Source organism: Pholis gunnellus, assembly GCF_910591455.1.
Source record: "Pholis gunnellus genome assembly, chromosome: 17".
Classification (NCBI taxonomy): domain Eukaryota; kingdom Metazoa; phylum Chordata; class Actinopteri; order Perciformes; family Pholidae; genus Pholis; species Pholis gunnellus.
In genome coordinates, this window is record NC_136544.1 from 3172570 (window position 1) to 3200056 (window position 27487).

Consider the following 27487-nt stretch of genomic DNA (forward strand, 5'->3'; position numbering starts at 1 on the left):
GGCTCTTCTACTAGAGTGGAGGAGGTTTGGGCTGCCAATCCAAACTACCTGGGGTCTGTTTGTGAGGAAGTCGAATAGCCAGTTGCAGAGTGAGCTACTCAGTCCAGAGAGAGTTATCAGGTCCAGCAGCTTGAAACAGCAGAATGTTAGTTAGTGTCCTGATAGGTAGGTGGTACCATGCGTGGCAGCCCCTGTCGTCAGTGTAGGAATGGGTGTGACTGGGGGTACATCCCAAGCCACATCATCCAGTATTCAAGAGAAACCATAATCATATTCTGGGTTAATAAACGTACAGACGCACTCTGCTGGTAGAAATGTATCCTGCGCTCATAAACAGAACACAGTTTGTTAAAGAGGTAACAGGCTACAGAGAGAACACACCGCTACAGTGATTATTACTGTGTGTCTTTATTAGTTATTAGTTTTATTAGTTACTATTATTATTAAGTACAGTGATCATGTGAACAGACAAACTTATCAAAAGTCTCTCCAGCTGTTAAAGCTCCCGCAGAGCAGACTTTACAGCTGACTCTTTGTTGAGAAGATAAAAGTGAGCTTAAAAGGTGTTTAGCTCATCATAGTTGGTGTTGAGGTCTCTCACCGGTCTCTCTTGACGCCTCAGCTTTGCCTCCTCGATGCCAGCTTTCAGTCTTTGCTCTGGCGATGCTGTATGCTTCCTTGGCATCTGAAAAGTAGCTTTTTTTTGTCTCTGGATATCGCCCTCACCTTTCCATTCATCCAAGATTTCTAGTTGGGGAATGATTTGTTATTCATTGTGATCACCACATCATCAATGCTGATAAGTGATGTCACTGTTGATGAACTTTTTCCGAGATTGATGTCGTTCACCTGGGTGGCGGCATCCCTGAACATGTGCCAGTCTGTACATTCAGAGCAGTCTTGTAGAGCAGCTGTAGCTTCACCTGTCCATACTTTAGCTGGGTTTTTTATGCGTTCTGATTTAATCCGCTGGGAGTAAGTAGGCAGCAGAAGCACAGAAATATGATCTGATGATCTGATCTTTTAACTAAATCATTTGAAGGAACCTTCCACCAAACCACAGAGATGGCACAAGAGAAATTCAAGGTCAGGAAAATACCAAACTGTCGGAGTGCTGCTTACACAAGCCTCTAGAACAGCTTCATTTGCTCCTTGTCATGAATGACTCTTACTCTGTCATAAGGTACGCTTCTTCCAAAACATTTCCCCTAATATGGTGAGAGAGATGGTGGTAATACGTCACTACAACATCTCCCCAAACCATTCAGTGAGCCCTGTGACCTAAGGTAGCATTAATTAAGTCAGACATTTTATTTAAATATTCAACTTTCAAATAGTCGCTTTTGAGAAACAAAGTCACGAGAGTGATTTGAGAAGTCACTGAATGTAGCAACAGTATCAGGCTGATCATCATGTGTACCTGTTTCCCTTTACTTCATTTCCGCCAATCTTTTGATTCTGATCTGATGTAAACAGACTCTCATTGGATTTAACTAGTTTTGAAACACAGTGAACTGTAATTGTTTTTGTTTTTTGCTTTCTATCAAATGTAATAACACGAAAGCACCCTTGCTCTGTATACAGTAGTAGTGAATTGTGTGGTGATGCTGCAGGTATCCCGCCTGCTGTGGGACCTGTTGGGTGACGTCTGTCAGCCTTTCTACTATGGACCTTTGGGCCTGAACCCCAGCACCAGCACCAGGAAGGCTCTCAAGGTCAGTGAGTTGGAAACTCTCTCCTTTTGTTGCTTTTGCAGTTTGAAATAAAGTAGTGAGAATGAAAAGAAGTGAGCTTTTCATCTCTGTGTGAGGCTAGAGCAGGGGTCTCAAACCCATCTTCACTCTGGGCCACATCAGCATCACGGTCGCCCTCAAAGGGCCGGTTGTGAATGTAAGACTGTGTAAATGTAACTACTCCTAACATATTGGTAAATAACTGTCTCTGCATTTGATTATTGTTTATTCAAGTGTAAAAATATTGTACATGCAGTTATATCAATGTAAACATATATTTAAGCACATTTCTGTTATTATAACTTAAATCCTTTTAATTTAGGGTTAAGAAACCCACATTACTCTATCAAAGATCAAACTTAAAGAAAATAGCAAAGACAAATATCAAACACAAGTTATTACAATAACTTTGTTCAAAGCTTAAAATCCTTTCAAGGGTGTATTTCATGTGTTGTAAAGCCACGTTTAAAGTAGTCTTCCATGTACTCACAATACATTTATATGTTAAACGTAGAGTAACCTATGAAGAGCTGCTTCTATGACTGTTGTGTTCAAGTATCTCATAATTATGTGTTTCTATCTCATAACTTCGGCTATGGGGATATTTGTATTATCAAGTTTAATTTTACATTATTTTGTAACTTTTTGTTTTGTTTTGTTTTTTGCTGGTGACTTCGGGCCACATAAAATGAGGTGGCGGGCCGGATTCGGCTGGCGGGCCTTGAGTTTGAGACCCCTGGGCTAGAGGCTCCAGGCTACATAAACTGCTGCTATTACACCTCGAGATTTCTGAAACAACTGGCGGCCATTCAGAATGATGGTACACCAGGTTTTGAAGAACAGTTCAGGGAGTGGATAGCTATGGTTTTGTTGGTGGAGTACTCTTTTTAGTTCATCTTCTTGTAGGGGATTCAAATAAAAATGTGTTTTTCACTGCATATGAAATCACTGAGAACATCAGAAAAAGCTGCTGGCACAATTCAAAATAGATGGTTGTCCGCAGTAAGAGAGAAAATATTTCTTTGGATCTGACTCCCTCACTGGTGTCTTGTCTTGTCGTGTCTTGTCTAGCAAGTCAATAAGATGCTGCAGGGGGAGTGTATGTACCAGGACCAGCGCTGCCTCTCCCCCTGGGCAGCCCTCTTCATCTGGGCCGTCCTCCAGAACCGCCGTGAAATGGCTATTTACTTCTGGGAGATGGTGAGACTCACCTGTGATGTTCCACAACCTCACTGAACACAACCTCACCGAACACAACCTCACTGAACACAACCTCACTGAACACAACCTCACTGAACACAACCTCACTGACATTTTATTTTGGAGTGGAAGTGTTAAGGAATTGGCTGTGTTCAAATTACACTGTCAACATTAGTACACATGACATTTGAAGGTGCTGTGAGAAACAGGCTGACCAGCATTAGCACACTACTGTGAACATCGCTGAGGTCACAAAGCTGCCATTTTTCTCGGGTTGCCATCAAAGGGTTTCATTTGAACAGGCGTTTATTGGCACCGTGTTTTTCTGTGTTTCCTCGTCAGGCAGGGGAGTCGGTGCTGAGCGCTCTGGGTGGCTGTAAGATGCTGAGGGAGCTTTCTAAGCTTGAGAGTGAGACTGAGACCCAGCTAGCCATGAAGGAACTGGCACAGACGTTTGAGAACCTGGCACACGGTGAGTCAGACCACAAGCAGCTCTGTTCTCTGCATGTGTGGACTCGAGCCAATGTAGCGTAAATGCCTTAAAGCGAGAGTTATGGATGTACATACAGTTTTGTCTGTGCGTATGTGCTTTTAATTGTGCTTATGTGTCTGTGGTTATGTGCTCTTGTTTTTTTTTTAATACCATCAACCTGCCAGGGACTGTGGATGAAAGTTTTCCTGCATGGGTCAATCTGGCACATTTACATGGTGGCTCGTGGCGCGTATTAAATGATGTGCTTTGTTCCCTCTTGAATAAAGTAAAACATAAGTTCTGGTATCATCCACAAGATCATTCCTGCAGAATGTTTTGAAAGGTTTCTCGCAAGATTCCAAGTGACTGAGAATGACCTGAGACCTGCTGCCTGGTCTGATTAGCTTGGAACATCCACTTGAGCACCTGTGAGCATCTTAATAGCTCCCCCGGTTCCACTGGGACAGTACTATGGTTCCTCATTCATGTCTCTGACAAGGGTGACTGCAAGTCTGAAACAAAGGAAACGACGTGCCAGGCACTGCAGACGGAGAGTTTGGACAGAGCCAGGAAGTAGGATTTTCGAACAAGTAACTCAGATCCGTAACAACTAAGCACCTGAGTTCCTCCTCATTATCCAATTCTTCCATCATTTTATTTTCAGTTATGGAGTTGTGTTGGGCCAGACTTATATGGAACCATTGAATCATGCCTGTCAAATAAAACACCACCCGACAAATGATTTGAAAACCGTGGGTCCAAATAATTTAGCCAAGGAAAGCGAGCCAGGCCCAGAGACTAAGCATACTGGTTCAAGAGAGTGGCTGAAGCTGTCACAATATCCTCCTCTGGAACCAACTCAGCCTCGGGTGGATTGGGTTCACCAGCATTCCCCATATCAGGAGGAGCGACTTCATCTGGGCCAGCTCAGCCGTTAGCAAATCCATCCTAGAACACAGCTTGTCAGACTAAGGGGATGATCACACCGAGACGTGTCGCTACAGACAAAATGGCTCGGTGCGCCTATGGAGCGGGAATATCCCCCTTCCCTCTAACACACTCCGTAGCTCTCTCACAGCCCGACAGCTAACTAGCTAGCTAGGCCTACCACATTTACCAGCATCAAAACAGGAAGGCAGTGGTAAAGTAATAAAGACTTGATTGATTAGAGCCAAGCGTGATGTTGGCGATCAGTGCGACTCTGCGCCTGGCGCTGAAAAGTTGAGAATATTTGAACCTGTATTTGCATCTAAAAACATATCCAATACTGAGACTATATGCTAATAGATAAAGGATGAAACGGTACATGCAATGAATTTCTATAGCTATGCAGTGTTCTATGCAGACCGAATGGTATGCAGCAGATGATAGAACGTTCATTCCAACCATAAGAGACTTGAGACTTGACCTGGAGGTCAAAGGCTTGAGACTTGACTTTGATATGCAAAGATTGTTGGTTAGCATTTCAGCACAAATGGCGTTACGTTATAACATGTAAGGTCACACATACCATTTCACATGCACAGTACATTATTTCGATATTTATATTACAGTTATCCAGTTAAATGAAGCAGTGTGATTGGGTAATAGCTGTGTTATAATAACCCCCATACACCACTGTCTAAAGGTTGAAGACCAGGGCATCTCTATGGTTTGAGTCTGGCAGGATCTTCATTGTATCTCTGTCTTCATCATTTCCTGTCGTGCCTCTATTGTCTGTAATAAAACACAAAATGCCCCCCCCCCCCCCCCCACCCCCAAAGATATAGAGAAAGATAAGATAACACCCTGTTACCTAGCAACCTAGCAAAGCCATCTTTATCTCCAGCCATTATGAAGAAGAAAGATGAATGGTGTCGTTCTGTTTTGTTTGTGTGTTCAGATGTATTTGGTGAGTGTTACCAGAGCAACGAGAGTCGCTCCTTCACTCTCCTGATAAGGAAGTCTCCAGTGTGGGGCAGAGCTACGTGCCTTCAGATGGCCATCGCGGCTGACGCCCGCCTGTTCTTCAGCCACGATGGTGTTCAGGTAGAGATGCTGTTGTTAAATCCTGCCAACAGTAGGAATGAACAGACTCAATCCAGGCTTTGAATAGTAAAATGACAGTTGAGACATTATGCACATTGTATGAATAGATGTCATCAGTGAGTGTAATGTTGGTTGGTGTTGTGGTGACAGGGCTGCTCTTCTCTGTAGTCCCTGCTGTCTCAGATCTGGTGGGGTGACATGGAGAGGAGTACTGAGGTCTGGAAACTGGTTGTCACCTTCTTCCTGCCCCCTCTCATCTACACAGACCTTATCAGCTTCAGGTCAGTGTTTTGTTAATATTGTGCTATGCTGAGCAATTATTGTGTACATTTATTAGTGAGTTTGTGTTGTAATGGGATTCCATCCAACACATCTCACTGCCAACTAGTGAAATACAGCAGCTTGATGAATAAGGTCCTCAGCTTCAAACTACGGCTCTCAAGGTACTAAAATAATTCAATGCTGACGTGGTTTCACACAAGACACGGACAGCAGTCTCCTGTGTTGTTTGACCCATCCGACCTCCCCTCACGTCCTCCCTACTTGCACTTTCTCTCTATTTAAACTGCGTCAGTTCTGCAGATTACTTTACACAGAGTTATTATAAAGCCTCTCACACTAAAGGGTGCCTCGGTGCGCTGGTATCAGACGCTGAGGGGTGCTGACCAAGCAACGGTACTTGACATTTTGGGAACAGGAACGGGTCGCTCCATCCTGGTTTCAGGGCTCATATATATTTGGTTTGTGTCGTAGGGTCAAAAAGTGACTCTTTTTTTTTAAAATTTCTCCTCACTGTCTATCAATAGAAGTATTTTCTAAACCGTACTTGTCACAAGATCCCAGCTCATTTTATATAAATAGCCCAAACATAGACACAAATTTGCCTCATTTTACAGTCTACAGTGTTCAAAAAGAGAACTACGATTGTATTTATTGTTTCTTTTCAAGAAAGATAAGTAGGATGCTTTGGCAGAGGACGCAGCGCACTTGTTATTTAATACACACTCATAGGTAGAAAATGTTCAGTTCAGTTACGGGTCTTTGGGCATATTATACAAGGACACTTCCAAAATGATTTGATCATTTAAATTGTGCCCATGCATTAATCAGACAATACTACTAAATACTACTAAATCATTTAATAATTGAATTTGATTGGTAAATCGTGGCCTTGATATATATATATATATATATATATCCCGAGCTCTGTAAATAAGGGCATGATTTCATACACATTGTTGGACACTGTTGAATCTGTTCCGTGTTGACTCGGATGACTCGAGAGCTGAGAGTAACACATACAGCATTATTACTATTATGTATATATATATTGTTATTATATAAAAATCAGCAAGTTAAGAAAGTAACAGTTTTTCAATGGGTTGCTAAGAAAGAGAAGATGTCCGGTTGTGATGTGCGTCCATGTTTCAGAGCACAAGAGGAGGAAGATGTGGAGGTCCACCACGGCAGAGACGCTGACAGTCTGGATGGGAATGATGCCACCATCTTCTCCCTCGCTGACATTGTACAAAAGTAAATACAAATATATAACATAACATCAATCAGATAGTGTTGCACGACGGTTTTCCCTCTCAGTTGTAACTAAAGTCCCTTATTCTTTGTTTGGGGTCACAGTGAGGAAGAAGCCGAGGAGTTAAGGGCTCTAAAAGAAAACCTGAAAGGTGGGTTTGGATCACTCAGTGGCTACTGTACCCCTCTGTTGCATGTCCACATTTGTATATTTGATAACTGTGTGTACTTATACAATTATATTTATACAGACAATATTGTTTTAAAATGATTATGTTGCATAATATACAAAAACTGGTACAGATACAAAAAAAGTGCCGTGTGCATGGATGAAAAGCTGAGTTTTATCCAGAGTTCTGCTCCTGAGGTCAGTATGTGTTTTATTACCATGTGGCTATAACAGTCTGATCTATTACCACGACACATCTGGTCTTCACTAAAACATGTAATGCTGACAATGAGTTGGAAAAGTTCTTCTCATCGAACAGAGCGTACATAACAGATTTATAATTCATATTTAATGAGTAGGTATTGTGTTTTGTCCTCATCAAATCATGGGACATTTATTTATGTAACACCTCCATCAAACAGTGGCTCTTACAGCGAGTTTGTTGACAGACAGCCAGTGGACATCTCTGATGCTCTCTGAGAGGTTTTTGTTTTTTAATATTTTTATTACTTCCTCACTTTCAGTGTCGATTACATTTTTGTATTTAATAATCCACCATATTTTAAATCGTTCATTTTTTTCAAAACATTTTTACTCCATAAACCAGGAGTATTCAATTAACATTCCAAAAGGTCCAGATTGAGAAAATCTCCTCGGGCAAAGGTCCGGAACATTACAATAATATCTAACTTGCGCTATTTAGTGCTATATATATATATATATATATATATATATATATATATATATATTCATATTCAAGAAGCCTAGCAGTAGTAACAACGTCTCTGTGTAGTCAACAACTGTCAAATCAAATAAAGAAAGTACACATCAATTATATTTAACAATTATTATTCTCAGTTTTCAAATTTAACTGGATGGATTATAAATACTACATAGAAATACATAAATAAATGTTCTTCTCATTTCAAGTAAAATAATGGCTGCATTAAAGAATAAACTACATAACAGAAAGCCTTTGAAAAATGTGCTTCTTAAAATAAAGTAATTCATTTTATAAAAGTTAATTTCACTGAATTGTCCTGCAGCTAATATAGCTCCAGATGCTGGTTCGTACAGAGCTAGATTATTGGTTAAAGCATCCATCCCCAGCTGGTTTTTGATGATAACCGTGATGTCATCAGCGTAAGCGATGGCTGTGACCTTACATGTGTACCTGAGATTAGATTCTTTTTTTAATTGGAGGGTTTAAGGCGAGGATGTATAAAGCAGCACTCTGAGGACAGCCCTGCTTCACTCCTCTCTCCACTTGAAGGGCTTCAGTTAAAACTCTGTTTACATTTACACAGATACTTGATTTAACGTACAGACATTTCACTATGTGAGTAAAGGCATCGGGGAAGCCGTATGACGTCATCACAGCCCAGAGGTGATCTCTGGAGATGTAATCAGATTCCTTCTTCTGATCAAGCCCAACAACATAGAAAGCTTTTTTTCTGGTTCTCTTACACATGTTTGTTCTTTATGTATAATTGTGTCTAATATATCTCTTCATCTATTAAAAGATATATTATTTCAGCAAGTATATTATAGTCTGTATTCATAATAGTGAGATGTCTGTAGTTACCACCATGCTTGTACAATAAACATAAAACACCTCGATGTGTGTTCCCCCTCCATCTCATCCTGAAACCCATTCGTCCCTTAGATACAAAGACATGAGGAAATGTGCTCCGTGTTTCAAAAGTTACCCTTTAAATATTGAAAAACAGATGTTTGTGTTAGCCACTGAGTGTATTTCTTAATATACGACTTGTTGTTGTCATCTTTGAATCATTCCTGTTTTCATTATTTGACTTCTCTTTACTCCAGACTCTTTGCCATCCGACTCCAAGAGATCATTCATTGTGTCCCGGTGGGAACAGTTCTGGTTTAGCCCTGTTACCTCATTCCTTGGCAACGTGCTGATGTACTTCCTGTTCCTCTACCTGTTTGCCTATGTGCTTTTGGTGGACTTCAAGCCCCCGCCCCCCGACGGCCCGTCCACTCTGGAATTTGTGCTTTACTTTTGGGTTTTCACCTTTGTGTGTGATGAGATTCGGCAGGTTGGTTTCTAAGACAATAGCACGCACACACAGATATCGCCACATAGTTCTACTGTTTACAATTGTTATAATCGGCTCTGCAGTGTTTTGGTGTCCGATAAGTCTTCAAAATGATGCATCTGTTACTCAAACTGGATTGTATTTCAGTTCAGTTTGAATGCTAACTTGTGACCGCTGAACCTAAAACACATATTTCTCTCACTGACACTACTGTACACTGCACAGATCCGCATAATAATGTGACTCCTCTCTATCTGGTCGACAGACCTTCTTTGTGGGCAGCACCTTTGTGCTCCAGAGGATGAGGAATTACATCCAGGATGTGTGGAACAAGTGTGACCTCACAGCCATCGTTCTCTTCATTTTGGCTCTGTGCTGCAGGTGAGTCCTCTGACAACCTGATGTAGTTCTGGAGCCAGGTGGAGATCGGAGTCCAAGGAAAGGGAATATTAACTCAGGGACAAAAGACACAGGAAGTTTCACAACATCAACTTTGTCCTACAAACGTAGCTACCACTATAGTAGATGGAACAATCTGAAGTCGACTGGGAGGGAAGCCAGGTTTGATGTACTGCAGGAGTTGATGAGATGATGAGATGCAGCTGATCGGACTGATCTGATTGTTTCATACCAGTGAAGACAGATCACAGATTAAACTCTAGTTTTATATTTGATTAGTTTTCTGATTCACCGTCTGGTTTAAATATCTGTTCGTTGTGGACTGAACAACAAAAGGACCACAAACAACTTTCTTCGTTTATTCGAAAGATTTGTCTTTTCATGATGTGATATTGTGGTGAAGCCTGACCGGAGTGGCTTCTTGGATGGTAGGAGGCAGACATGAGAGATTTGTCAAGCATGGTTCGATGTATAGCTCAGTGTAATATGGGGACAAATGGTGTGTTCTCACCCACTTTGTCACAGATATTTCCCTGAATAACTTTTATTATGGATACAATTAAAGTCAGAGAGCTGGAGAGACAAAACACTTTTTACATCATTTATCATCATTTCATTCAGTCACGGGAGGCTGATCATTCCTGAGTGTTTGAGTTTTATCATTTAAGTTTAACCTGAAACATGGAGCCTAATAAATGAATTCCAAACCATAATCATATTCTAGGTTGATTAATAATTGAATTAATAATGATGTCACAATCAGAATTTCAAAACGTACACACGCAAATAATTCGGTAGAAATCGGTCCTGCGCTTATAAACAGAACACAGAACACAGTATGAATACACGATGCAGTTTATTAGTTACTGTTATTAAGTACAGCGATCATGTGAACAGACACAAACTCCATCAAAAGTCTCTCCAGCTGTTAAAACCGTCAGACAGCTGATCCTCCGCCATCAGAAACAGACTTCGCTTCACATGACGCTTCACATGACGCTTCACATGACGCTTCAGAGGAAAGGACGTCTCTTTTCTCTTAAAACATATTTCCTTGTTTCCTCTTTCCTCGCTGCGGTTCCAAGTGAGGGAAACTGGGATACAATTAAGAGACTTGGAATGTACCCAGAGAAACTCAATGAAAGGCTGGAGGATAGGCAGAGACCATGTCAATGTGTTTGTTTCTTCATTATCTGCTTGTATTCGTTCATAATAAAGGGGATTATATTGCGTGACCTATTACCTAGAAATGCACTATTTTGTTTTCCAGAATGTTTCCCTGGTCATATGATGTTGGCCGAGCTGTCATGGCCATAGATTTTATGGTCTTCACACTACGTCTGATCCACATCTTTGCCGTCCACAAACAGCTTGGGCCCAAGATCATCATCGTTGGCAAAATGGTGAGTGCACACAAACCTCACAGAACAACCTATGGGCAACACACAAAGGAATGAAAAGGCCATGTGAAATAGTAACATCAGACATACAAAGAGTTGTTGAACTAAAAGTTAGGGTTTCTTGAAAACACTTTAACAAAGATATACTGTATGTTGCTCACCCTCCGTTTGTTGTTAATGGTGGTTGATGGTATGAAATGAGTCCTATTCATGACCTCACAACATGGCCAATCCTATAACATCATCCATCTCTGGTCTCTCTTTGCTTCCCGCAGATGAAGGATGTTTTCTTCTTCCTTTTCTTTCTGGCGGTGTGGCTCTTGGCTTACGGAGTGGCCAATCAGGCCCTCCTTTACTCGTATGATCCACGCCCTGATTGGATATTCCGCCGAGTGTTCTACAGACCATACCTGCACATCTTTGGACAAATACCCATAGATGAAATGGATGGTGACCGACTCAGTCTCAATATACCCGTCCATATCTCTGTCAAGCACAATGACCTTTGGTTCCCTCAATGTCAATAGAGTTTGCGTGTTCTCCCTGTATCAGCATGTTGAGTTGTGTAGCTTAGGTTAATCGATGACTCTAAATTGCCCGTAGGTGTGAACGTGAATGGTTGTCTGTCTCTATGTGTCAGCCCTGCCATAGTCTGGCTACCTGTCCAGGGTGTAGCCTGCCCCCCGCCCAATTTTAGCTGGGATCGGCTCCAGCCCCCCCCGCGACCACAAGCAAGATAAGCGGTTAAAGATAATGGATAGATGGATGGATGAAAGTTCAAGTTAATTTAAACTATATGAAAGAAGTCCATTTAAATGTAAATCTCTGAAACATTATGTAATTCAAATCATCTGTTTTGTAAAATTAATGACACACATTTTCTTTAAAGATTAACATGACATTCTCAGACAAAAAAAGCCTTCCTTTAGATGTACCTTTCCACTTGGTTTAGCGATTTGTAACATGAACGCATTCTGCATGAAATAAAATAGTGCATAATATGGTGAGTAAAACGGTGTGAAAAAGATAAAATGATGCCTTCATTCACTTACACGATGTATACTTTTAAGAATTTTTGATTTGAATAACTGTACTCATTCACTCACTCAGACGCCAGATTATTCACCATACTTTGTGAAACATAAAGCAATACAAACCGTAAGCTGCTGTAGCTGCCATTAATAGTTCAAATGGATGTTGCACTTTAAGGTGCTTGTAAATAGGCTGCATAGATCCTCATGTTGTTAAGGACCTCTTCATTCTTTTTCCATCTAGCTGATAAATTGAAGGAAATAAACTGTACAAACAACGCCGCACTCATTGAAGCAGGAGAGGAGCCCTGTATGAGCACCTACTCCAACTGGCTGGTTGTCGTCCTCCTTGTCATCTACCTGCTGTTTACCAACATAGTACTGGTCAACCTACTCATTGCTATGTTCAGGTACCCTTGCAGTTCTGATGATTTTCTTCATTTCCAGTGCTGTTCTTCTGATTAAACAGATTCCAAACGTGATATGTTATATGTTGTACAGCATAGAGTAGGAAATCATTTTCGCTCTTTGTATATTGCATAATGAGATTTTCAATTGACTGTCTACAGCCACACCTTCTCAAAGGTACAGGAGCACAGTGACACCTATTGGAAGTTTCAGCGTTACCACCTGATTAAGGAGTACCACTCAAGACCCTGCCTGGCACCGCCCTTCATCATCATCTCACACCTCCACCTTTTCATCAAGAGATGCTACCGCCAGATCCCCTCAGCCAAAAGCAAACACTTTGGTGAGAAGTAAAGCAAGAAGAAAGGGGATATGAGGGAAAGGAGAACACGCATTTAGCAGGGAGCAGTAAAGAAAAGCTAAGACAAAAAGGCAAAAGGCAGGGACACATACACCGTTTTGCAAGAATTAGCTCTTGCGCTACTACTCGGTAGGTCATGGAGTTGGCTCATTCAGTCTAGATGTGTTTGGTTAATTTGAAGAGGACCTACAGCTGTGTCTTGGGGTGCCAGGCCAGTTAGTCAGAGAGCTATCTCTCGCATTCTTGGTAGCATGCCAAGTTGTTTGTCAGATGATGCGAGGCTCCACCACGTTTCACTTTGTCAGCAATTATGTTTTTAATTCTCTGTTCAAGGAGAGCAACTTGTATATTACCAGATGCATTCCAAGCTAGTCTACTAGCTCAGAACAGGAGGGGTGCTAAGCCTGTCTTTGTTTGGGACAATCCAGGAATTAGTCCTGTCATGTATTAAGATGCCCAGATAACTATAACTCCATGCTCCTTTACATTGAAAGGATCCAGTTGTGGTGGTTTAGGCATCTGTCCAAAATGGCTCACAGGCATAACACGTGATCCTGTTTTTAGTACCAGTCTCCAACTGGTGGAGGACATGTGCATGCAAGTGCGCTTTTTGTTCTTGCCCTCATTCCAGTTACTACTGATCTTCTGTGTCCTCAGCTCTGGAGTTGGGGGGCAAGAAGGCTAGCTGCCTCAACACATGGGAGGCTATCCAGAAAGAAAACCTCCTCTCAGCTCAGAATAAGCGGCAGAGGGAAAGCGACACAGTACGAATTAAATGTACATCCGTCAAGTAAGTTCCATCTGCTATTGTTGTGAAATAGGGAAATGTAAAAAAATATGAATGTGTCAGAGCTATTTTGATTCTCAAGGTGAGAACTGACCATTCATCATATACAATTATATTTGACTGGCAAAAGAAATGTGAAATATAGAACCCAGCCAATACATCAGCATACAATTATTAAATATATTGGTACTGGCTTTTATGTAAACTAATATCTAAAAATATAATCCATCCATCCATCCAATAACTTCCGCTTATCCGGGGCCGGATCCCGGGGGCAGCAGGCTTAGGAGGGTATTCCAGACGTCCCTCTCCCCAGCAACACTTTCAAGCTCCTTTTGGGGAACCCTGAGGCGTTTCCAGGCTAGACGAGATATGTCATCTCTCCAGCGTGTTCTCGGTCTACCCTGGGGCCTTTTACCAATTGGACATACCCGCAAAACCTCTAAAGGGAGGCGTCCAGGAGGCATCCTGATTAGATGCCTGAACGACCTCAGCTGGCCCCTTTCAACGCAAAGGATCAGTGGCTCTACTCCCAGCTCCCTCCGGATGTCTGAGCTCCTCACCCTATCTCCAGGGCTGAGCCCAGCCACCCTACAGCGGAAGCTCAGTTCAGCCGCTTGTATCAGCTTTCAAATACTTTCAGTCACTACCCAAAGCTCATGACCATAGGTGAGGGTCGGAACGTAGATGTACTGGTAAATTGAGAGCTTTGCCTTCTGGCTCAGCTCCCTCTTCACCACAACGGTCTGGTGCAACGCTGCACTGCTGACGTCGCACTGAACCGCCCGTCCATCTCACGCTCCATTTTACCCTCGCTCCACAAGACCCCGAGATACTTGAACTCCGGATGACTCGGGTAATCTGTATTCTCAGGACTCTCTGAGGGACATCGTCGTAAGCCTTCTCCAAGTTCACGAAACACATATAGACTGGAGAGGCAAACTCTTTTGACCCCTCCAACATACCTGCAAGGTTCAGGAGCTGGTCCACTGGTCCACTGTTCCATGGCCAGGACGGAATCCGTATTGCTCATCCTGGCTCTGAGGTTCGACAATCGGTTGGAGCCTCCTTTCCAGTACCCTGTATTAAACTTTCCCTGGGAGGCTGAGCAGTGTGATACCCCAATAATTGGCGCACACTCTCTGGTCCCCCTTTTTAACGATGGGAACCGCCACTCCACTGGCACTGTCTTTGACCTCTATGCGACACTGAAGAGGCTTGTCAGCCAAGACAGCCCAACAATGTCTTGTTCACGAGTGAGGGTAAGATCGGTGCGGCTGCAGCAGTAAAGCAGGCTCTGCACCGGACGATCTTGGTGAAGAGAGAGCTGAGCCAGAAGGCAAAGCTCTCAATTTACTAGTCGGTCTACGTTCCTACCCTCACCTATGGTCACGAACTCTGGGACGTGACCGAAAGGACAAGGTCGCGGGTACAAGCGGCCGAAATGAGTTTCCTCCGTAGGGTGGCCGGGCTCAGCCTTAGAGATAGGGTAAGGAGCTCGGACATCAGGAGGGAACTTGGAGTCGAGCCGCTACTCCTTCGCATCGAAAAGAGTCAGCTAAGGTGGTTCGGGCATCTAATTAGGATGCTATGGGGTCAGATCAGTCTCAATAATCGCAAATGCACACAGATAGACTCACAAATGCAAACAGAAAGATTCACAAATGCGCACAGAACAATTCACAAATATATTCGATTTACAAATGCACACAGAAGGATTTACAAATATATTCGATTTACAAATGCATGCAGAACAATTCACAAATACATTCCAATGCACAAATAAATAAATTACGATTTATATAAATGTAAAAAAAAAAATCACAAATATATTTCTGCATTTGTATGTATTTGTGTGTGGATTTGTATGTATTTGTGTGTGGATTTGTATGTATTTATTTGTGGATCGCACTGCATTCATTTGCAAATCGCTTCACATTCGTGTACGGATTTTTGAGACTGTTCTGCCGTCGCTGGATTCACAAATGCGTTTTTTTCAACATAGACCTGTCTGTAGCCAATCAGATGTCAGCCTGATTTTCAACCAATCACATGAATCGCGCTGGACACGCCAGTGAGGGAGCGCGGCATAGTCCGGAGGAGCTCCGTGGAGCTCCGTGGATTTCATCGAACTGTATTCACTGTGTCTAGCAAGCCACACGTCGGCTGTTTACCATAGCTGTATGAACACAACATAAAGTGATTTGGCTATGATTTAACGGCAATAAACCAACAAAAAGGAACTCCGAAATAACATTTATACACATAGTTTGGTCCGGTCTCTACTGATATGAGGAATACAGAATACAGTTCGATGAAATCCACGGAGCTCCTCCGGACTATGTTATGAACCAGACATGACGGCGTTTGGTTCCCCGTGATATCTGGGACTTCCACAACACATACTAAGCAGAAATAGAGGTTATTTTTTCCACAGTTGACGGCGGACAGTTGAACGACTATCAGGGCGATAAGCCGCGCTCCCTCACCGGCGTGTCCAGCGCGATTCACCGATTCACGCGAATGAACACAAATAGTCCCCCGGCGAGAACGGCGGCGCGATTAACGCGCCGCGAATCGTGTTTGGTGTGAACCGCAGCATTACGCTAGCAGCCTAGTGGCCTCATTGTTTGTACCATATGGTTTACACACACATAGTTTGGTCCGGTCTCTACTGATATGAGGTATCGTAGAGCTCTGGGTGAACACAGACGGCTACAATATGTATGAATATGTATGAAGCTGCGCTCATGTGATTGGTTGAAAATGAGGCTGACATCTGATTGGCTACAGACAGGTCTATGTTGAAAAAAACGCATTTGTGAATCCAGCGACGGCAGAACAGTCTCATAAATCCGTACACGAATGTGAAGCGATTTGCAAATGAATGCAGTGCGATCCACACACAAATACATACAAATCCACATACAAATACATACAAATCCACACACAAATACATACAAATGCAGAAATATATTTGTGATTTTTTTTTTTACATTTATATAAATCGTAATTTATTTATTTGTGCATTGGAATGTATTTGTGAATTGTTCTGCGTGCATTTGTGTTAGAAAAATTCACGCAAGACCGAATGGAAAATCATTAATCAATTGGCCATTTATTCTTGCAAGAAGGAGACAGAGTTGATTCACATACAGTATACATGGATCAAGGCTGCTCAGAGGTCTGACTCTGAGCCTCGGATATTTATACCAAGTAAACAATACAGTGTCACAGGCAATACGTCACGAAAGCATAACACACACACAAAATGGCGTCCACGCCATGTAGCCAAGTAGATGTCTGCAACTTTACCTGAGCATTTGTTCTGGCACAAAGGTCACATTCTCATAGTCAGGAAGCTAAGTTCTCATAACATAGCTCTGTACCCATCTTAACGCTCCCACAGTCCTTATTATCATTTCAATCCAGGACATGCTGCTGAGTGTTCTTTCGCATAGACTAAACAACTGTGGTGAGGCAGTTCACACAACAAGGACACATAAGGACACCAAGCTTTTTAAGCACACCTTATAATTAGTCATTTAGATTTTCCCCAACATAACCCACCTGTTTATACTATTGTATAACTTCTAATAAAATCAAAATGAATAAATGACTCAACGTCCAACCACCTTCTATAAAATTGAAAAAAATGTCCTGGTGTAAACAAAACATAAACAAGACATCAATGTGTATTTTTGAATGTAATGTAAAAATGTTTAAAGCATAAACACAAACAAAAACAAAAACAATAAAATTAAATGTATCAAGAATACATATATATTTTAATGTTATATGAATTATACTAAGAGTACCACATTGAATAAAAAGAATGTTCTAACAAACATTCTGTGTACTGTATTACTGCAATCATCATTTCATCTCTTTTCTCGATTTTCAACATATGAATCATCATTAATTTACAGTTCAGTGTAAACATTTCGTTGAGTAGTCACTTCCCAGTTCCTCGCCATCCCGCTAGGAATTCTGTAAGTACACTAGAGTATGTTCAGTCATGTTAACATCATTTCATCGCTGCATTAATCTCCCCAAACATGGTATGAAAGTTCAATCCAGATGAACCAAACATTTTTGTAGACTCCTCCCTCTTTCCACCTGCAACACCTCCTGAGCTCTCTACCATATTGTTGCTCACCAAAATAGCACTGATTCCAACCCAGCAGCAATTTGATTTCCCCCAGGGACCCCAATGCCATCCATGTACACAGACTGACTGAAACTGCCAGATGGGCTGACCTTTATGGTCGTGGTCTGTCTCTAGGAGTTTACGCAGGAGCCATCCATAAGTAATGCATAGAATGCCATCACCAACTCGTGCAATGCACGAGCCGCTCCACTGCTTAGCTTACCTCCACAGAACCAATAGGTGTCAGCTCTGGGCATCGTTCGCTTCCATCAGTTGTCTGTGAGATGTTTACATATTACGCACCATATCAAGGTCCTCACAGGAACTCATTCTGAAAACAAATAGTTTGCTGCATCGGGTGAGAAACAGCGCGATCAACAGGCGGCAACAGATAGTGCAGAGTGACCCAATTGCTGCTACTAGGCGGTTTGAGGAGAAGTAAACAATTGTACGGCACATTTGAACCCTGTTGGATTATTTTCTAGTTCCCAGCATGTAATGTTAGTGTAGTTGTCATTTGTATTTATTAATTGTCAATTTAATCTGTCTAAATTCCCACCATAAATTGAAACTCGCTAAAGCAAAGCAAAACATAGTTATGCTTATGCCACATAGCCCTGTCTATCTAAATTTACCAATTTCCGTTTGTTAGTTCTACCACTGAGCTCTTCTGTTTCTTACAAACACCACTAAATCCCTCTGAGCGTGTTAGTATGTTCACTGGTCAGACAAGCGGTCCCAGAGACTTTCGCTTCCCTGCTCTTCCAGACTCACTCAGAGGAAGCAGGTGTCCTAAGATTAAGAGTTATCAGTGTACAATTGATTCACTTTTATATGCTCTCTGCTCTTCAGAGAGCTGTTGGTAATTTCTTTTCTTTTTAACAATTTTCTTTTTAATATATTTTGCTGTATCTTCCCCCATATCTTACAAATGGTTTAGACTCGTTAAGATATGTTTTCTTAATTTTAATTTAATTGTACCATTTATTCTTTCAATCAACCCTGCTAACTGTCGATGATAATAGCAATGATATTTCATGTTTATTCCAAATACCTCAGCCTAATGTTTTATCACCTTGTTTACAAAATGTGTATCATATTCACAATAATTTCTGAAACTTAGTATTTCTTTAAGCTTTTGCTTCCCTAATAGCATCTCGATCCATTTAGACCTCTGTCAATTATTGTCAAACAATATTTCTTCCCTTCATATTAGTTTAGTTCAATGAAATCCCTGCAAATATGTTGAAATGGATTATATTTTGCACATATAATGCCAGAAATTTTTTTTTAGTAATAATTTGTAAAGACCCTGCTTATCATAGATAACCTTCCCACCTGTTGAGACATGGTTTAAACCCATGACTCAAAAGAACCGTATATCTATATAAGGTCTTAGGTAATATTAGTTTGCCCTCAGGTCAATCCCAGAACCTTTGTTGTTGTTGTTTTTTCAGTTTTGTTTATCCAATACTTTTTTATTGCTGTGGAGCATCTGTTTGCATGTCTTTTAAGATCTCGTAATCTACTTTTGCACTTCAAAAGAAAAGTTGGTCACTTGTTTTCTATGCACCCTTTTTTTCCTGCTTCATCATCAGCTTTGCTGTTTCCTGTTGAAACAGGTCAGCACCTGTTTTGTGTGCTATGCATTTAAAAACCCGAATTGTACTGCATCTCGTAATTGTAATATCAATTCTCTATGTAAAATAGGTTTGTTAGTTGATGTCACCATCTCTCTATTTTTCCATTGCTACGCAAACACCTGCAAGCATGAGTATGCATAGTTACTATCTGTATCTTAGTAACGACCTTGTCTTTTCCCCCTCTGTGTCTGTGAGAGCGATTAGTTCTTCAGCTTTGTGCTGAAGAATGTGATGTTTAGAGATTCAAATTTTAAAACCTTATTATTTGTCACTACTGCATATCCCGTTGCATTTTTACCATCTCAATAATTTTTACCCGTGTCATCAACAAACCTAGTCATATATGCATCTTTAAATGGAATGTAAAACTCCCTCAGTCTACTGTTTGTGTAAAAAACTTGTCATAATTTGGCAATCCCACCTGATGAACTTGTTAACATCTTTTTTAATATCATTAAAGCTTCGTCTGCTTCAAGAGTCCTGCACAACTTGTCATGTGCTCCCATAGTTTTATCATATATCAATTTTGATAACGATTTTCCTAATTCCGCGTAATTAGGAACCCAATTTCCACATAAATTAGTCATTTCTAAGAATAACATCATTTGTTTGTTTTTTTGCTTTGAGAATGGCTTCTTTTCTTTTGTCGATCGGCCATTTTTTGATAAACCATAACCCAAATATTTAACTCTCTTTCCAAAGTTGGAGTTTGTTTCTGCTTACTTTATGACCTTGTTCCCAGAGAAACTTTAGCAGTGCGAGAGTATCCTCTTTGCATTGTTGTTGTATCTTAGAGCATATCAAAATGTCATCTACATAAAGTAAGATTCTTCCCCTGGCTTTTTTAGTTGCATTCATTGTTTTCAAAACCTCTTCCTCAGCAGAGAGGGTGAAAATGTCTCTCTTATTTTGTTTAAATTAGATAAGTGCACAGCCTTTGCTGTGACCCTGAACCAGTTTATCAAGACTGCAGCTTAATAATTTTGTTGAGTTTAGAAACCTCTTTCACACAACAGTCAATCGTTTATTCGAACCACTTTCATTCTCTGCCTAACAGGTTAACTGGACAGTTTAACACAAATGCTGTTTTGTCTGTAAACCTGCTTTGGGATCTTATGATCGTTGATGGTACCGATAGATATTCTGCTTGTACATGCCCCAAAATCACACAAAATTACTACTTTACATCCTTCAATAACTCTAACCCCACAATTCTATTCAATATAGTTCTAATATTTCTATCTATTATTCTTTATCGTCAGTTTGTGCATCAATGTGTGTGTGCTTTTACATGGCCTGATTTATCCGCTGAATTAGGTGTCCTGACGGCCTCCTCCTCCGATGTCCTCCTCCTGTCCACTCTCTTCCACACACAACCAAACTCCGCTCCGTAAAACTCCCGTCCATCCTCTCTCTTCCCTCCATCCGCTCTCTCTCCACGTTTCCCACTGTCCCGTCCACACCTGCCTCCGCGTCTTTGATTGTCTCGGGAACACACATTAAAACAAACAGGTTCAGATATTTCAAATAGCATCATCATAGTCAAATATCATATTTTGTTTCCCTTTTTCCTTTTCATGGTTACGCTGCAACACTGTTGCTGTGTACAGTTAATAATACTGGTGGGTTTTGCTCACCATATTCTGTGCCCAATCTGGTGTGTGCTGGCCTGTAGAGCGGTCCGTTGGAGTCCTCGCTCATGAGTTTTTTCAGCGCAGACACAATTTCAGCTGAATTGTCTGTGCTGGGATTTTTCGCGTTCGGGCCTGGCATGTCCAGAACAGTGGCAGGAGAAGAGCGGAGTGGAGTTTGGAGGATCAGGAGCCTGTTGAGCCTGTTGTGAGATGGCTGAAGGAGAAGCCGAGGAAAGGAGGTGGAGGAGGTCGCCCTTTGCACACCCCCTCACTAAAATGTACGCTTGAATACAAATCAGGAGAATTAGTCATGTTATTTTCTCATTTCTTTCTCATTGTCTTGTTTTTTTTTTTTTTTTTTTCTGTAGTCTTTACTCTCTTTTTATTCGCCTTGAATTTTTGTTCTATCTGGTGAATCTAAAGTTGACATCCTATGACTGTCAATTTCTCATTAAACCCATATTTTTCCTTCCATCTCTTTACATGTTTAATGCTGTCTTCATCTTCATCTTCATATATTATATCTCTCCCTTTAAATTTTCATCTTCACTCTTCTTGCTCATGCATGAACCCATTATCTCTTATAGTTTAGTTAATTTTTCTTTTACTTTAAATTATTATTATTATTATTATTTATTATTATTATTAGTCCCCTTTGAAAATCACATATCTTCCTGAAAGCGGTACACTTATAGGTCAATGATCTTTTTTCAATTTTTCTTTGAAAATCACATATCTTCCTGAAAGCGGTACACTTATAAGTCAATGATCTTTTTTCAATTTTCTTTGAAAATCACATATCTTCCTGCTAGGTCAATGATCTTTTTTCAATTTTCTTTGAAAATCACATATCTTCCTGAAAGCGGTACACTTATAGGTCAATGATCTTTTTTCAATTTCTTTGAAAATCACATATCTTCCTGCTAGGTCAATGATCTTTTTTCAATTTTCTTTGAAAATCACATATCTTCCTGCTAGGTCAATGATCTTTTTTCAATTTTCTTTGAAAATCACATATCTTCCTGAAAGCGGTACACTTATAAGTCAATGATCTTTTTTCAATTTTCTTTGAAAATCACATATCTTCCTGCTAGGTCAATGATCTTTTTTCAATTTTCTTTGAAAATCACATATCTTCCTGAAAGCGGTACACTTATAGGTCAATGATCTTTTTTCAATTTCTTTGAAAATCACATATCTTCCTGCTAGGTCAATGATCTTTTTTCAATTTTCTTTGAAAATCACATATCTTCCTGCTAGGTCAATGATCTTTTTTCAATTTCTTTGAAAATCACATATCTTCCTGCTAGGTCAATGATCTTTTTTCAATTTCTAATTCTCCCAGTTTGCTCGTCAGCAAGGTCTGGGCTGGCAAGGGACTAAATTTGTTTTATGGTACTTAACCAGGTTCAGGCTCACGCACGCCTTATAACCTATTTCTATTACCTGCAATGATTGTGGATTCCCAGAATCCCAGGTTGCAATGATTTCCAACGGCCTGGTTCACCAAAAGGAACTCGTCACGCCTCCTCCTCTGCAGCAGAATCCTGGCCTCTCAATTTGCCAAACTATCCTCGTGTGAGGATAGGGCTGAGGACTTTGTCCAGAGTCCTGGACTCTGTCGTGCACGATTTCAGGATCTCAAAGCTGGAGAGAAGCAGGAGATGTTGAATCCCGGCTTCGAAGGACCATTTATGTTAGAAAAATTCACGCAAGACCGAATGGAAAATCATTAATCAATTGGCCATTTATTCTTGCAAGAAGGAGACAGAGTTGATTCACATACAGTATACATGGATCAAGGCTGCTCAGAGGTCTGACTCTGAGCCTCGGATATTTATACCAAGTAAACAATACAGTGTCACAGGCAATACGTTACGAAAGCATAACACACACACAAAATGGCGTCCACGCCATGTAGCCAAGTAGATGTCTGCAACTTTACCTGAGCATTTGTTCTGGCACAAAGGTCACATTCTCATAGTCAGGAAGCTAAGTTCTCATAACATAGCTCTGTACCCATCTTAACGCTCCCACAGTCCTTATTATCATTTCAATCCAGGACATGCTGCTGAGTGTTCTTTCGCATAGACTAAACAACTGTGGTGAGGCAGTTCACACAACAAGGACACATAAGGACACCAAGCTTTTTAAGCACACCTTATAATTAGTCATTTAGATTTTCCCCAACAATTTGTAAATCGAATATATTTGTAAATCCTTCTGTGTGCATTTGTAAATCGAATATATTTGTGAATTGTTCTGTGCGCATTTGTGAATCTTTCTGTTTGCATTTGTGAGTCTATCTGTGTGCATTTGCGATTATTGAGACTGATCTGACCCCATAGGATGCCTCCTGGACGCCTCCCACTGGAGGTTTTCCGGGCACGTCCAACTGGGAGGAGACCCCGGGGAAGACCCAGAACACGCTGGAGGGATTATATCTCCCAGCTGGCCTGGGAACGCCTCGGGATCCCCCAGTATGAGCTGGAAAATGTTGCGGGCGAGAGGGAAGTCTGGGTCAGCCCGCTTGGCCTGCTGCCACCGCGACCCGACCCCGGATAAGAGGAGGAAAATGGATGGATGGATGGAAGTTTCTGAAGTCCTTTTGTGATCCTTCCATCGTGTTGAACTGATCTAAACTCAGACTGACATTGTAGCTGAGGTTTGCAGTGGGATTATTTGTGTGTATCTGTTTTCGCAGGGTGGACAGTGTGCTAAAGCAAATGGCAGAGATCCGAGACCATGACAGAAGGTTGCGGCTGGTGGAGACAGAGGTCAGCAATATCTTAGTGCACATGAAAGATCTAGTGAGACTAATCTGTACCAGTCATAATCAGTTTTTGCAGCCTAGACCATAATTCAGGCTTTTTTGGCCAGAACATTTCGAGTTGTTTTACCAATAATTCTTTATACAAAGCCTTTGTATGTAGTTTAGAGATATCTCTTACAAGGACACATCTATTCGGGGAACATCTATAGCAGAAGGCATCTTTAGTCCAGAGACACAACTGAATATTTGACATGTTTTCCATCTCTACCTCCAAGTCAGTGCCGTTTATCTTGGCCAGAATATTATTAAAAACATTCTCTAAATGACATTTTCCTGGTTGAGCACGACCACCTACTGTATTTTGACCAAATACTGTATTTTGACCAAATACTGTATTTTGACGTATTTTGCTTTGTTTTATTGTGTACAATCTCTGCATGTATGAGTAAGTTGATATGAGTATATATATCTGTGTGCGCATAGTGTGTCTGGTTTCCCTGCAGCTGTCGGCTCTGCCTGCTCAGCACTCATCCGACTGTTTGTGTATCTCTCTCCCAGCTGGAGTACTGCTGCAGCGCCCTCTCCTGGATAACAGACGCTCTGTCTCAGAGTAATCTGATAAAGGCTGACCACCTCCCCTCTGCTCCTCAGAGGTAAAACCACAGGATATCTAACCATGACCCTTTTAAAGAAGGGGAACAGGCAACATGAGCAGTCAGATGATCCCACAGTTTGGACAACTTCTGAAGTTTTTAATATGATGATGTGTTGAGATGAGTAGGCAATAATATAACCTCTTCCACACCCTGGCTACCTACAATAGACTCGGTTTTGTCTTTTTTGGTGGGGACGGGCTCTTTAGTGGGAGACGGGTCAACAGTATTTGCCACATAGAAGTAGAGTACGTCATCTGAACCTGAAGATTTTCTTTTCATAAATCTGTAATAAACATTGTTTTCATTAGGCGCTCAATAAAATGTTGACAGTTTAGAGTGTAAGAGGGCTTAGAACATTATGATGAAAGTATTTGATGGCTATTCGCATACTATATTATGTCAATATCATGTCTCATAAATTATTGCAGCAATTTTTGGGATAGGTGCAAAATTTCCCTATTTACCACTTGAGAATTAGCAAAGTGGCCCTTGATGTACAGCGGAGACTTGTGGGTACCCAAAGAACCCATTTTCATGTGAATATGGTCATCGCAGTTCTTTTCCTTGCCAAAATCAAGCCAAATGTTGTAGCATTATTGTCGCCTTCCTGACGAGCTATGACGTGGCAACAATGGATGCCTTATGTTATCTAGGTTAAAGCCCTTACGTTTTGATGAACACTATATTATTGTATAATGATGTTAAATAGTTCATAAGATGCAGTAGACACATATTCATCTTTGTGAGGTGCTGTGTCTGTAGCATCTGGATCAGCTTGTATTGTTTTTGTGTTCTTTACAGAGAATCAATATTGTGTCTTGTTGGAAAATCCTATTTTGGATTAAGAATCTTTTCTTTGGTTGTAGATCTGACTCGACTGTCTCCAAGCTGACTTCCTGAACACCAGGATATCACACACACACACACACACACACACACACACACACACAGTTTACTCAGGGTCATTGTATCAAAGTGCACCATGTTTGCTATTCTGCTAATCATGTCATTTGTTTTACTTTGTTGAATCAGATGTATGTTGTTTGAGAGATGCATTTTAATTTGGACAAATATGCTGATATGTTGTTTAACAGTAGTGCTGGCATGCATTGCTGTCTGCTACAGTCTGACTGCAGGTGCTAGACCTGTCATAGGGGCTTTTTTTAATGCTCCAAATGTTACTAGATTACCTTAATATTTCTGTTAAGTTGATTAAGTAAGAACAATATCACCATTTATGAGATAAAATGGTATTATAGGTTCAAAACCTTTTTTAAACTGCACTAATCAATGTTTTATAGTAACAATGTATCAAATTGCTAACATGTGAAATGGGTCACAAAAAAAGAACTCACACACACCGATGCTTAACCCTTTGGGGATATTCTTAGCAGCTTTTGCACACCTATCATCACAAGTACTGCAATTATACTCCTTAGCTCAAGAGGGCAGTGCATTTCAATTTTATACTCTTGTAGCTCATTCTTTTTTTTTTATCAATCTCATTTAGAGTTTAATCCATATCGAAATAAAGATAGTGAGAAAACAAACCAATAAAATCAACGAGTGCAGTATGAATGTCTGTTTCAAAATGTTCCCGTCTGTGTATTGGCTAGTCCAACAGTACCAATCTAAACTAAGTTAAAGACCATGAATGGGATATTAGACAAGTAAAATGCCAACAAAAAGTGACAATGAAAAGATAGTATGTAATAGACTATTAGTAACAGATATTTAACTTATTCCATGTCTCTATACCAAATTTCCATAAGTTTGAGCTCACAGACTAGATGATATATACAGTCAATGGATGTGTTATACTGTATGGTACGCTGGAATTATAGCCCATGACATAAAAGGCGATAAACAGGTGCTTCTCAATTAATTAGAATATCGAAAAAATATTTCAGTAATTATTATTGAGTGCATACTGTATAGACCAAACAGACAAAGACCAGGTGTTTCAAATGAAGGACTCTACTTGTGTCATATAAAACTCCTTTAAACGCCATTAAAATGTAGGTCTAGCCAACTGTTCAGGGCTCTTTTGGGATTCTTCCATTTTGAAAAATGGGAGATTCTTTAAGTATTTGTCCAGTGTTAATCCTATAACTTGAACCCCTGAGGCGAAATTGGTCCATCAGAAAATGAAACAATACAACAATTACTAACAAACAAAATGGAAACCACATACCAAATCCCTGTGCTGCAGATGATAACAGAGGTGAAGAATATTGAAACGTGATAATGAGGATAATGATAATTATGAGGATGATGAACGTATATCATAACTATTAAAACCTCTTCTAGATCCCGTTTGTCTGAGCCCAGGGTGCTAATAGAGCTGAGAGACAAAGGCTAGGTATTCTACTCAAATCAACACTAATGCAATGTTTTAGTTTATGAGTAGCGTATCGTTTTGCTTGTAATTTTCTCCTCAGATTCTCACAGTCCACAAGAGAGACAAATGAGGATTCTCCAGCCCCCGTCTCCTGCCTCTCACCAGGACAGGAGACGGATTAGAGTTGATACGTTGAGATTAATCTTACCCATTCATTTCCTTTGCATATAGGTACACATATCTGTCACGCTCTCTCAGGTTCAGCAAAGACTCAGGCGCAGACACAGACACATGGAAGGAGGTGGAAGGCAAGGTTCTTTACTTGGCACCAAGCAGTCATATACAGTAACTCAAAAACAACTCCAACAGGGAGCGAGCAAAAAACGGAAAAAGGCAAAGTCACAAACCATGGAACGTAGAGAGACAACATGAGGGATAAACACTGGAGACGCGATGAGCACACGGGGAGGAACAAGAAGCACACGGGGGGAAGAACAAAGATGATCTGACAACCAGAACAGGGAAAGCAGGGGAGTATACATGTGTGGGGTGATGAGAAGATTGAAGGCAGCAGTGGGCAGGTGAGTTGGATGAGTGCAATCAGAGGAAACAGACACACACACACACACAGAGAGAGACACCCATGAAACTAATGGGACGTTACTCATATCTATCTACATATGTGATACGATAACAAGGTTGTCTGTTG

General features: G+C 40.9%; 1 protein-coding gene across 1 annotated transcript in view; it reads left to right on the forward strand.

Annotated features, from left to right (window-relative positions):
• The window catches only part of trpm4a (transient receptor potential cation channel, subfamily M, member 4a), a 44286-nt gene extending 18275 nt beyond the window's left edge, over positions 1-26011 (forward strand). The window contains exons 12-28 of the mRNA XM_079177436.1: positions 1614-1715; positions 2805-2933; positions 3276-3405; positions 5288-5433; positions 5602-5714; positions 6865-6966; positions 7069-7115; positions 8963-9195; positions 9461-9576; positions 10865-10997; positions 11270-11444; positions 12270-12435; positions 12595-12776; positions 13452-13584; positions 23713-23785; positions 24340-24434; positions 25304-26011. Of these exons, the coding sequence (XP_079033562.1) occupies positions 1614-1715; positions 2805-2933; positions 3276-3405; positions 5288-5433; positions 5602-5714; positions 6865-6966; positions 7069-7115; positions 8963-9195; positions 9461-9576; positions 10865-10997; positions 11270-11444; positions 12270-12435; positions 12595-12776; positions 13452-13584; positions 23713-23785; positions 24340-24434; positions 25304-25337 (2109 nt within the window). The 3' untranslated portion in view covers positions 25338-26011. The remainder of the gene's footprint in view (positions 1-1613; positions 1716-2804; positions 2934-3275; positions 3406-5287; positions 5434-5601; positions 5715-6864; positions 6967-7068; positions 7116-8962; positions 9196-9460; positions 9577-10864; positions 10998-11269; positions 11445-12269; positions 12436-12594; positions 12777-13451; positions 13585-23712; positions 23786-24339; positions 24435-25303) is intronic.
• Positions 26012-27487: the final 1476 nt, after the last annotated feature.